Source organism: Festucalex cinctus, chromosome 2, assembly GCF_051991245.1.
Source record: "Festucalex cinctus isolate MCC-2025b chromosome 2, RoL_Fcin_1.0, whole genome shotgun sequence".
In the NCBI taxonomy this organism is placed as follows: Eukaryota; Metazoa; Chordata; class Actinopteri; order Syngnathiformes; family Syngnathidae; genus Festucalex; species Festucalex cinctus.
This window is the reverse complement of record NC_135412.1, coordinates 13,947,609-13,959,250: the sequence shown is the minus strand read 5'-3', so window position 1 is coordinate 13,959,250 and position 11,642 is coordinate 13,947,609. Positions and strand designations below refer to the sequence as shown.

General features: G+C 40.0%; 1 protein-coding gene and 1 long non-coding RNA gene across 8 annotated transcripts in view; one reads left to right on the top strand and one right to left on the bottom strand.

Moving 5' to 3' along the window:
* The first annotated feature begins 254 nt into the window (after positions 1 to 254).
* Positions 255 to 11,642, top strand: part of huwe1 (HECT, UBA and WWE domain containing E3 ubiquitin protein ligase 1) — a 44,644-nt gene continuing 33,256 nt past the window's right edge. For 5 of the 7 annotated variants that reach the window (XM_077513012.1, XM_077513014.1, XM_077513011.1 and 2 more), the window contains exons 1-10: positions 255 to 317; positions 5,418 to 5,464; positions 5,583 to 5,649; positions 8,727 to 8,825; positions 8,979 to 9,185; positions 9,846 to 9,998; positions 10,096 to 10,158; positions 10,293 to 10,370; positions 10,472 to 10,519; positions 10,622 to 10,969. In XM_077513012.1, coding sequence (XP_077369138.1) covers positions 5,605 to 5,649; positions 8,727 to 8,825; positions 8,979 to 9,185; positions 9,846 to 9,998; positions 10,096 to 10,158; positions 10,293 to 10,370; positions 10,472 to 10,519; positions 10,622 to 10,969 — 1,041 coding nt within the window. In that variant the 5' untranslated portion in view covers positions 255 to 317; positions 5,418 to 5,464; positions 5,583 to 5,604. The remainder of the gene's footprint in view (positions 318 to 5,417; positions 5,465 to 5,582; positions 5,650 to 8,726; positions 8,826 to 8,978; positions 9,186 to 9,845; positions 9,999 to 10,095; positions 10,159 to 10,292; positions 10,371 to 10,471; positions 10,520 to 10,621; positions 10,970 to 11,642) is intronic. The other 2 variants (XM_077513017.1, XM_077513015.1) reach the window with 1 other exon arrangement.
* LOC144013799 (uncharacterized) lies at positions 2,691 to 4,683 on the bottom strand. Its single transcript, XR_013282329.1, has 2 exons — positions 4,413 to 4,683; positions 2,691 to 3,487 (listed from the first exon to the last, which is right to left on the bottom strand). It is a non-coding gene; the product is annotated as an uncharacterized LOC144013799 (long non-coding RNA).

Genomic DNA, 11,642 nt, shown 5'->3' with positions numbered 1-11,642 from the left:
GAAACAGCCGGGATTCCACAATCCAAACTCAGAACTGTGGCTTGAAAACCAAATCACTTGGCAGTGGCGATATTTTTTTTTCCAAGTAAAACGAAAGTACAAACCTGTAGAAACTCGACAGTTCGCAATTCACTTGTCAAAAATCTCATGAATGGCGTTTTTATATATATTTTTGGTTTGTTTTTGTTTTTTTTAAACATGGGAGTGCCCCTTGCCGGGCACTGGTAGAAGCAGCACGCGGCTATTCTCGCGAGATCCATTTTTGCCCTCCCACTTGTTAGTTCAAGATGGAGAAGTGAGTGCAACACGCATTTGAGGTAAGCGCAAATATTTCTTTAGACTAGAGTCGCGTTGGTTTTCTAAGGCAGTTGGCGACATAATTGTTTCCTTCTGTAAATAGCTGTGTTGAGAAACTCCCTCGTTTTTCATACCAGAGGCCACAAGGGTGTTTTAAGGGCTCGTGCGCGGTGGCTGTGGCGCCTAAAGCGCCATTTGTAATGTAGCTGTGATCCACTGATACAGCATTGTGCCGAGCTCTCGTTGCTAACTTAGCAAGCCACTTATAGGCTACAAGCGACAGGATAGCACCTACTGATAACTACTTCTGCGACCGTCACGGCTACAAGCTCACTTTTTATTTTTCTGGTCAGTAATCGCTCGCTCTCCTCAAATGGACAGATGACCAATGGGTGGGGAAAATAAATGTTCAGAATGGTAACCGAGTGCTTATTTGTAATCTGCGGCCATTAGCAGTTAACCCCAAACATTATAATTGGTGCCGAGATGACAGGCATTCCTTTTAGCAAATAGTCAATCACTGTAACGCACTGTTATAAAGACGGTTATGTTTCACCTTTGGATACATTTAGATTCAAAACGAACGTCTTAATATTTGAATTTAATCATTCATGATAGCCCGGCAACGTTATTATGTTTCACTTTTTGGTGACCCGAAGAAACTGTATTGCATTCATGTTACATATGTTAGTGGAAAAAAAAGTATGTGCTATAATGAAAGCTGAGAACCTCTAATGCTCTAATGTCTTCATTTATGGCTTAAAAAAACAAAAAAAAACACCACCAAAATAATTTCTCGTGACTGGTTGATTGCAATAATGCCTTACTGAGAAAGTAGGCCACATAATTAAGAATGGCTCGTCCCATGAGATGAACTTGATTAGACAGCAAATTTGCTGAATACACCAGTATTTCAGTTGGTCACAGTTTGTCATTTGCCCAGTTTGTTATCATAGTCGGAGGCAAATTCTGTCTCAGCCAGTGTTTCCCAACATTTAATGAGCCTCGGCACATACTTTACATTAGAAAATGCTGACCGTACACTACCAAACACAAATGCCACAAAAAGTGTATACATTAAAGTGCAACTGGCTTAGTTACACAACTGCACGCTATGGTAAAGTAATCATTATCTAGTTTAATGTAGCCAACCTTCGCTAGTTAGACCTAATTGTAATCCACTCCACTCCACTGGATAGAGACAGCTGCCAAAATACAGTGAACATAAGTGTTGATGGCCTCAACTGAGCCGCCACTCAGCTCAGCACCAGAGAGGCTGATGTTTGGCCAGTTAACAGCCAGCCAATTCTACAGTGTTCATCACTGACTTCCATGTCACGTAAGAGACCAGGCCCACCTTTAACCCATGAAGGCCTAAAGTGCCTGACAAGACGTTCCTCTAAAACCTCTGGGTGACTTTAGAATCACCCCAAAAAACCTGAAGTTTTTGTGGAAATTCAACATTGTCATTGCCTACTATAGAATTGCTATCTTGGCTCCTGAAGCTGATAGATACACAATTCCAAATGCCTTCAACGCAGGCAGTTGTAATAACCTAGGGGAATCGAGTGGTAATTATGTCGTCCATTCCGTTACAAAGCCACCGAAATTTTCAACATCCTCATTGTCTACAAACATATTTCTTAACAATATGTCACTGGTTACAGTCATTCAAAGCCCCCCGGTGCCATCGTCAATTGCCGTCATTCATTTCATAACTCCTGCAAATCTGTCAGCCATAAATGATCGAATAAAATTCCATGACATGCTACAAGGCCCAAGTCACCCTCTCATGTACATTCTAATCCATTTCATCGGCTAAGAGACCAAGAATTAACAAAATGACGTATCCGCTCTCCCGGCTTTAAAGGTGTAAGAGTGCTAGAGCGCTCCTGGCTCTAATGGTAGTGCGATAATGCACTCCCGGCATTTAATGGGTTAAAAGGCATACACGCATTCACCGTCACAGATGTTAGATACTATAGTGTAAAAGGCGAGGATGGCGACCCCAAGTGGAGGAAAAATATCTGCATCTTGCCTGTTTGTGTTAAGGTTTTACCAGGATCCTTCATTCAGCCATTTTGGGTGGTTACATAAGCCATGTTGTTGTTGTGATTACACTGTATGTTTATATGGTATAATACATGAAGTTTCAATGATTATTTCATCTTTAGCATTGTTATACTGTATTCAAGCCATTAAGAAAATGTTACTTGTTTTACCTTTTTTTGTAATGTTTTTTTGTTCTCCGTATTATAAAATGTAACATAAAAATCTTTATCTAGTAAAGTTATTTTTTTGTAAATATATTTACAGTTGACCCCTACTTTTCACAGGGAATAGGGACCAGGCTAGCCCGCAAATAGTGACAGAACACAAGATAACAGAAGGGGCTTGTTTAAATTCAGGGTTAATATTTTTGATCTCTGGTAAATTATGTCATTGTTTGAATCAACTAATGTACTGTAATACATGTTCAATTGTCCTTTACTGTCATTAAAAAAAAAAAACTGACACTGAAACAAGCTGCAAAGCATGCAAGTGAACATAGTTGCGGAGTTACTGAAGCAATTTCGAGCAAAGCAGTTGTGGTTATGCACATCTTAAGCCAGTACTCCCAATTTTGCAGATGTACAAGCTACAAATAAATGTTGGCAAGAACACACATGATTAATTAGACAAAAAACCTCAATTTATGAGATGACTGACTTGACCCATAATGGAGTACTCAGCTGCAGAGAACAGATGTCTGTTATGTCTATGTGAGGTGTGGTGCTCATTTGTTCCAGTGGAGTCTGTGGACTGCCAGATTGATAATTGTGATTCACTCAAGGGAGTTTTTCACATTATCAATCTGGAACTTCACTCATCAGATCCGTTCAGAAAAGGAGGGACCTGCTGTACAATACTTTGAGCTGATTGGATGATGCAGCATTTGGGCACGTTTGTTTTGACCAATCATGGCAACGGATGGAAATGTAGTCTTCAGTCACGTCTTTGGGGGTTAAAAAAAAAAAAACTGATAAAATGCGCAAATCACAACACTTAAACAAGGAAACTGAATAATTATGTGAGAACAGAATTAAAGCTCTTTATAAATAAAGTTGAGTTGAGTTGTTTGCTTCTCCCGGCGCTTCCTGGTTTGGTCACAGCTGCATGTCCCACCCTAAACATCGCCTGATTGGTCCACCTAAAAAAAAAAAAAAAAAAGTCAGCTGGGAACGTATCAGTGGGAGCAGTGCAAGATGTATTCTCATAGTATTTGTGAACAAACGTAAACGTAGGTCACACAGTTAACACATTTTTTTCTCTTGTGCTGTCAAACTTTCAAAAGAATGCCATGGCTGCTGGCGTAGTTTCATTCAAACGATGACAGTAGGGCTGCACGATAATGGGGGGCAATATTGGCATTGAATATTGTGATATCAATATTATTGAGATATTTAACATGTACCTAAAGAAATGACATTTTTGGTATCAAATGAAATAACTTCTTTTTTTTTCATGTGGTAAAATAAGCAGTCTCAATGTCTTCGTAGCTAAATGTAATAACTAGAATTTTGTGTTAGTGCTCTATGTACTATTCACATATTGGATGGCGAGATGATGCACATTTAAGGTTGCAGTTGATTAATCCAAGTCAGGTTTAAAAAAAAAAGGAAAAAAAAGCCATTTCCAGTCATTTCAAAAGAGACTTCCAACTCTTACAGTTGGGGACAATTTCTCATGAAATGACTCCAAATAGTGCGTCTAATCAGAGCCTTGTCATTACAGTATTCGCTTTTGCACACCACCCACCCACATAGGCACTGTGGTACGAACACGCGCGGGCAACGTCACTCGTGGTGAAACGCACACCGTCTGAACGATCACGGTTCTTTGCCGAGCCTGCTGAGCCCGTTGTTGTCGCGCTTGTGTTTTTCTTCCGAACGCCAAGCGAGAAGCCCAAGTGTGTGTCAGTCAGTGTGACGACAATGATTCAGCGAGTTGCTCTATGCGTTGGTGCTGCTCGCTAGCAGTAGCTGGCCAGCTTAAGCTAGCGCGTGCTCCGGCAGCCTGATGAGTCAGGGTAAGAAACTGAGCCATGGCATACGCCGCACTTATATTTCACTTACCCGCATGTAATCGTCGCGGCCACCCGAGCAATGTTGTTACCGTGAGGCGAGAATGGACCCGAGAAGCAACTGCGGGCTTTTTTTCTCGGCCTGCGCAGCCACGACCTAAATTAGGAGAGTGTCAGGTCAGGATAGTGTGCTGTATCTCCTAGTTGTGGATTGACAGATGCGACTCAGATGGCTCAAAAGACACTTTATTTTCAAAGGCCCGAGATCGTTTCCAGGTTAAGCACACGCTCGTCCTTCGTGTGATTTGGCCGACTTGTACGCAGCGCAGTCTTGGATGATTTGAACGCTTTGAAGTGTGTATCTCGACACACTTGAAAGCGACACAAGCTAACAGCAACTCCGCAGCGAATGTTGCCGTTCGCTTTTTGTTTATTGCTCGTGCTTTGAATGTGGATTTGGACTAAAGCTCATATCAAGTATGTTTTTATAACATGCTATGCATTTACCAGGGCAAAGTGACCGCCGTATACGTTCGGGAATTGATAATTGTCAAGCTGGTGTTAGCATGCTACTTAGCTAGGTAGCTACCTAGCCCCAACTTTAAGCTGTCAGCGTTTAGTGTTTGTGATTGCGGTGGTCAAGTCAGCTGTGGACCAACCGTTTAATTTAGAATCATACCACTCGGACAGGACAATAAACGTTTATTGGAATTCCGAGGCCAGTCGAAGGCGACGTTTCGCGTCTATTTTACCGGTTCGCCGTATGTTCCTAGCTAGTTACTGGCTAATGTACTCTCTGGGAGTTTGCTTTGTGATGACTAAATGACCCCCAACAGTAAAAACTTAAAAACTTAATCACATTTTCTCATAATTTCATGTGTTGCTAAAGTACACATTTCCCTTGACAACACTGCCCCTGCCAGTTGAGTGATTTGTACACATTCCAGGATTACGAAATTTTTTGTATGTATGCTACATTCAAACAAGACATAATTGGTAAACCGTTCAAACCAGCTTCTAAATATTCTTGGTTTGTTTTTTTGCTATCCTCTTTTAGGTGAAGTGACACAAACATGCCATTAAGTAGCCGTTTCCAAACCATCTGTACGTATACCTGAAATTACATATACTGTAGCAAGATTGTGTTTAAAAAAAAAAAAAAAAAAAAGCAATAGTTATATGTCTGGAAAACATGGTTATTAATATGCATTGTTTTCAACAGGAGCTTCTAATAAACACCAACCATGAAGGTGGACAGAAGCAAGTTAAAGAAAACCCCTACAGAAGCTGTGAGTATGCTTGATTATTTGTGTGGGATGATTTCTAGTAAAACCAGTGTTGACTGAAATTGAGATCCGCACTGTCAGAATTACATCATGTTACACTACAGCAGTGCTTCTCAAATAGTGGGGCGGGCCCCCCCAGGGGGGCGTGAGGCTTCGTCAAGGGGGGGCACGTTTGACCTCGGGGAACATGCTTTTTTATTTAGATTTTTTATTTTATTTTTTTAAACCGTTTTAGAATAAAGTGCAATTTCACCTCCATTACACTAGGGGGCAGTGGCGCTCTCATTGGCAGAGTGTGCGCAGGGAGCATTCGCTTGGTGGTGTAGTGGTTTTTTGTTTGCACTGAGCATGCGCACTTTGCACACACCACAGAGTATGAGTATGAGTATGAATTGTGGGCACGAAGTGTAGCAGACCCTCAAGTGACACCATGAAAAAATATTTAACAGGGATGAGAAGACGGGCGGAGAGCGACGGAGATAGAGAGACAAACGAAAGTCACCAGAAAGCTAAGACGAGGAAATATGACGAAGCGTATTGGGGGGTGGGCGCGAGATGTTTTCTTCTTCCTGCGGGGTGGCATGACAGAAAATAATTGAGAAGCACTGGACTACAGCATGACGATCTAATATTTTCATAGGGGAGAAATGTTCATTTGAAAAAATTAAGTCACTCCAGAGTAGGGGTGGGCGATATGACGATATAGGATCGTTAAGTGTTGACGATCTCATAAAGCTGAAAGATCGACAAGATCGTCTGTAGGGCACATTTTATACAGTTCAAATTTATGCGGGCTTAAGCTTGGTTTATGCTTGATGCATCCCTGTGGTCTTTTTTCTTTTTCTTTTTTTTTTTCCTCCCTCCCTCCACACACTCACTCACACAAACACGCACACAAACTTACTCCACTCCTCTAGTCAGCATGCTAATGCTAAGTAAGCATACTACGTTCGAACGAGAGGGCGCGCGCGGCCGCAGATGAGTCGGATGCTCGCGGGAGCTCCGACCGCCCGGACGCGGTGGCCCGGAGCCACGGGTGCCAGCGCGGTCCGGCCACCTCAGAACTGACAACCGACGGGTACGCAACTCTCCCCGTGCCGCGACACGTCCACTATCCACATTGCCCACACGCGCACCTATGAGAATTTGTAAACTCCACGGATTCGCGGACGAGTAAACACTGTCGTAAACAGTGTTTTCTACTTTCCAATTCTGTGTTTTATTTACTTTGCTAACTCATTCTAAACTGTTTTTGTCGATTAGTTTATTGAGGAAAAAACATTTTACATTTGTATTGTGGTGTTAAGCGCTGTTCATACACCGTTAACACTGTAACTAAAATAACAAGTAAGTAAGACTGTTCATTACCATTTATGTTTACATTCATTGCACTATTTGTTAAAAAAAAAAAACATTGCACTATTTCAGTTGAAACCTGTTCAGAAAGCTTAGTTGGCTTTAGGGCTGGGAAAAAAAGTCGACCAAGTCGACTAGGTCGACTTTAAAAATAGGTCGACTGGAAAAATTTAAGTCGGCGCTCCGCCCGAAACCATGTTTGCGCCGCCACGGTCCATGTTTCACACGGGCCTTTTATGCCTACACGCAGCGTTTGTGTTGCGAACTACCGTACATTGAGGAGGACAGAGTTAAAAAAAAAAAAAAGACTCCTGGCACTCCCCTAACAAAAGACAAAGAATGTCCAAAGTTTGGGACCATTTCAAGCAGATTGAGAGGACAAATAGTTATTTGCAAATTGTGCAAAACAACAATGGCGTACCATAGCAGTACGTCATCAATGATGCAGCATTTTAGAGGAAACATGCATATGCAGTGCTTGAAGAAACCAGAGCAAGGTCAGTTTAGTTATTAGTTGTTAGTAAATCAATCAATCAAATCAAATCATTGTTATTAGTGTGATAGTATTGCTATTTAGAACGCAATGCACTGCACTGTGTGGTGACTGGAAGTTACAGCTTAAGGCGCCACTTGACGACTGCGAGTAGCAATGCATTGCTAAGCTAACCGTCTAACTCCACTGGTCATTCTCAACGAGATATGCAGGCAGTATGGCACACAATATATTTCCTTTCACACGCACGCACATTCGCCATGAGCCTCTACGGATAACGAACGGCCGGGAGAGTAAAAAGTCCACATTGAAGGAAGTTGACAAACACCGCGTGTGCGTGCGCGGGTCTATGTGCGTGTGTGTGCAGTTAGATTGTAAATGGCAAACTTATTATTGGACAGGAAATATAAGGAACAATGGGTATTTATATCCAGGTTATCCACTCAATTCAACACACGAACATTTGCAGCCTCAAAACTAAAAAAAAAAAATGTCAATTAGTCGTTAAAAATATGAGAGGGAAGGTCGACTTTAAGAAAAAAAGTCGTTGGTGACAGCCATAGTTGGCTTAAGATGTCTGTTTTTTTTTTTTTTGCTTTTAGGGTTTTATATACAGTTTAAATATGTTTTAAATTTTACAAAAATGTTCAGAAATGTGAAGATTAGTCTAAAAATATGTTAAAAAAAATAAAATAAATTGTGATAAAATCGAGATATGACATTTTTACCATATCACCCACCCCTACTCCAGAGTATGTCACACCAGTCCAAAAAAAATCCTGAAGAAGATAAAAGCATATATATGTCACTCCAGAATCAAACTCAATTACAACAGAGTCCAAAAACAGTCGCTCTTTGGTGCATCTCCGCCACCATTTTTTTTTTTAATTTATTTTTTATTTTTTAATCACGCTAAAGAAGGTGACCACTAGTGGTAATGCATGACTATACGACTACTACATCCATCTTCTTCATCTTGGTGTTTTTGTTCTTATTTATGTTCTTCATGTACTTTGTTTAGCAAATACTTTTGAATTGAGATTCAGTCAAAAAAAATTAGGATTTACTTTGATGGTTTTGAAGAGTCACACCACTGTTGAATATACTGTATCACTGCTGGCGTAGTCAAGCTAGTTTTCTTTGTCTTTTATATGCATGAAAATCAATTTGGTTTACACTCTTTTGTCCTATGTACAGTACATGTAACTTTGTGTCACTTCTAAATCTACAGCCCGCTGACTGTAGGATACTTATAGAGAAACTGAAAGAATGCTGTGATTATCAACTGCTCATTGAACTACAGCAAATAAAGACCTGGAATATTGGCAAGGTAAGTCTCAAACTGTCATTTCATTGGAAAGAGAAAGGCCAAACTGAAGAGTTGCATTCCATGAATTTCACAGAGTAGGTAGATTTAGAAACCGATTTAATTTGTTTCATTTTGACCATTGGTGAGTATCTCATTCTTGTCTTTTCTTGATAGTGCGAGTTGTACCACTGGGTGGATTTGCTGGACCGCTTCGATGGCATTCTGTGTGATGCAGGCCAGACAGTGGAAAATATGTCATGGCTGCTGGTGTGTGACCGGCCAGACAACAGTGAGGGCAAAGCCCTGCTTTTGGCAGTGCTCAACTTTACGGCTTTGCTCATTGAGTACAGTTTTTCCAGGCACCTTTACAGCTCCATAGAGGTAAGTTTTGATTGGAAAATTTTGATCAATCTGTTAGATAAATTCCGACTAAAACCCAATTGCAGGAAAACCTAAGCACATATTCTTTTGGAAATAATGTAAATCCAGAGTCTGGAATTTACCTTTATAAATATAGTTTTATATTCAGTTTGAAATAAGTATTAATGACTAATGATGTAGATAAATTAGAATTTTGCACACTTTTAACCTTCATTGAAAACTCGTGTTGACATAGATGACTGATGAGGGAAGAGGAAAGGAGCCATTTTTGTATTTTGCGACTTTCTTTTTTTTTTTTAATTACCTGTATATCATGTTTTTCACCTTCTTTATCAAATCCTTGGCACACTTTTTTTTTTTTTTTGTATTACATATAAAGGGTTCAACAGATGACGTCAAGGCATAATCTACGAGTCATGCGTTCATATAAAAAAAATCATAGACAAACATCCTTGCATAATAATTTGTAATATGGTGTGTATTGTGATGCATCATAGCTTCCAATCTTTTAATCACTGCTTTGTTATTGTAGGCGAAGTCTAGCAATGTCATATTGCAAGATAAACTACCATTCCCACCCCTACCGTTACCTCGCATCATGCACATGATGCAATAACTCATCAGAAAAAAAATATTTGCTCATTTGTTCCTCCTTTACAGCACTTAACAACCTTGCTGGCGTCATGTGACATGCAAGTAGTCCTGTCTGTGCTGAACCTCCTATACGTGTTCAGTAAACGGTCTAACTACATCACAAGACTAGGATCTGACAAAAGAACACCTCTCCTGGCACGTCTGCAACATCTGGCTGAGGTTGAGTATATGTTTTTGTTTTTTTGACAGGATGATTTCATTTGTGAGTTGACTAGAAAAGTAGTGTATTGTTTTGTTTCTTTGGGCTCCTCCGTAGAGCTGGGGAGGAAAAGAAAATGGCTTTGGCCTGGCTGAGTGCTGCAGGGATCTCCTTATGACGGTAATTTTTTTTGTAAATTATCTATTTCATAAATTCTGTTTGACGATTTTGCCTTAATAAGCATAATATATTTTGTTTAACCACAATTTATAACCCTCACCCAACTGCTTCTCCCAATGGTGGTGCTTGACCAGAAGTACCCTCCCAGTGCCACCACACTGCACTTTGAGTTTTATGCTGAACCAGCTCCCGAGGTCAAAGTGGAAAGGAAGGTAAAGACGAATTAATGCTTTGCTATATTATTAAAGAAGTAAACATTTCTTAAATGGCTTGGTCTATTTTAACCATATATCTAAATATTTATCTCCAACAGACAAGCAGTAACACACTACACTATATTCATATTGAGCAACTTGACAAGGTATGCACTTATTGAATTAGAGAATCAACACAGGAGTGATAAAGTAGAACTTCATTTTAAACATGGTTCCCCCCCCCCCCCCCCCCCCCCCCTCCTTTTCAGATTTCAGACAGTCCATCTGAGATCATGGAGTCACTCACAGTCATGTACAACATACCTAAAGACAAACAAACACTGCTTTTCACACACATTCGTCTGGCTCATGGTTTTTCAAATCACAAAAAGAGGCTGCAGGCCGTGCAGGCCAGACTGCACGCCATCTCAATACTAGGTGGGTTATCACTACAAATTAAGAACCGTGTAAATGGCCTTGAATCTATAATGGCTCCCTTTTTCTTTGTTTTTGCAGTGTATTCAAATGCACTCGGTGAGTCCACTAACAGTATTCTGTATAACGGCTTGATAGAGGAGCTGGTGGATGTATTACAGATTACAGACAAACAGCTTGTGGTAAGTGACAGATGGCTTTGTATGATATACAGTGATACCTTGAGATGCCACTTTGATTTGTTGCGTACAAGTCATAATACATGTATCTCATATCGTCTTTTCAAAGAAATGAATTGGAATGCCATTAAGCCATACCAGCCTCACCAAAAAAGATTTTTGAAAATAGTACTCTATTACACTTTATAAAAACATGTAGTCATAGCATTATTCAATAAAATGATAAGTATGTAATGGTTTGTCCTTCATGATTCTGACTAATTCATTGCAGCTCCTTTTGGTATTTGGTACTTGAATACAGTCATGCAGACACAGAGTTTTTACAACTACTGCAATCTACATTAATCTTCTCTAGTCTTAGTCAGTTTTAGAATATTAGCCTGTATGTTGTCTCTCTGCATGTGTTGCTGTCTGTGTTTCGCCATTATGTGTAAGCTTTGAGCTTGAAAACTGTAAGGTGAAATTATGTGGTTTTAATTACACAAGTTTGACCGTTTTTTAATTTGTTTTTTTTAATCATCACAACAATAATAGTAGTATTAGTGATGATGATGATAATAGTTCGCTGTGTGCCAAACTGCTGCTGCTAAGTTGAACTACGTTCACTATGACTACCATGCTTGTATCTCAGATTTTGGCTTGCAACTTAAAAAAAAAAAAAAAAAAAAAAAAGTCT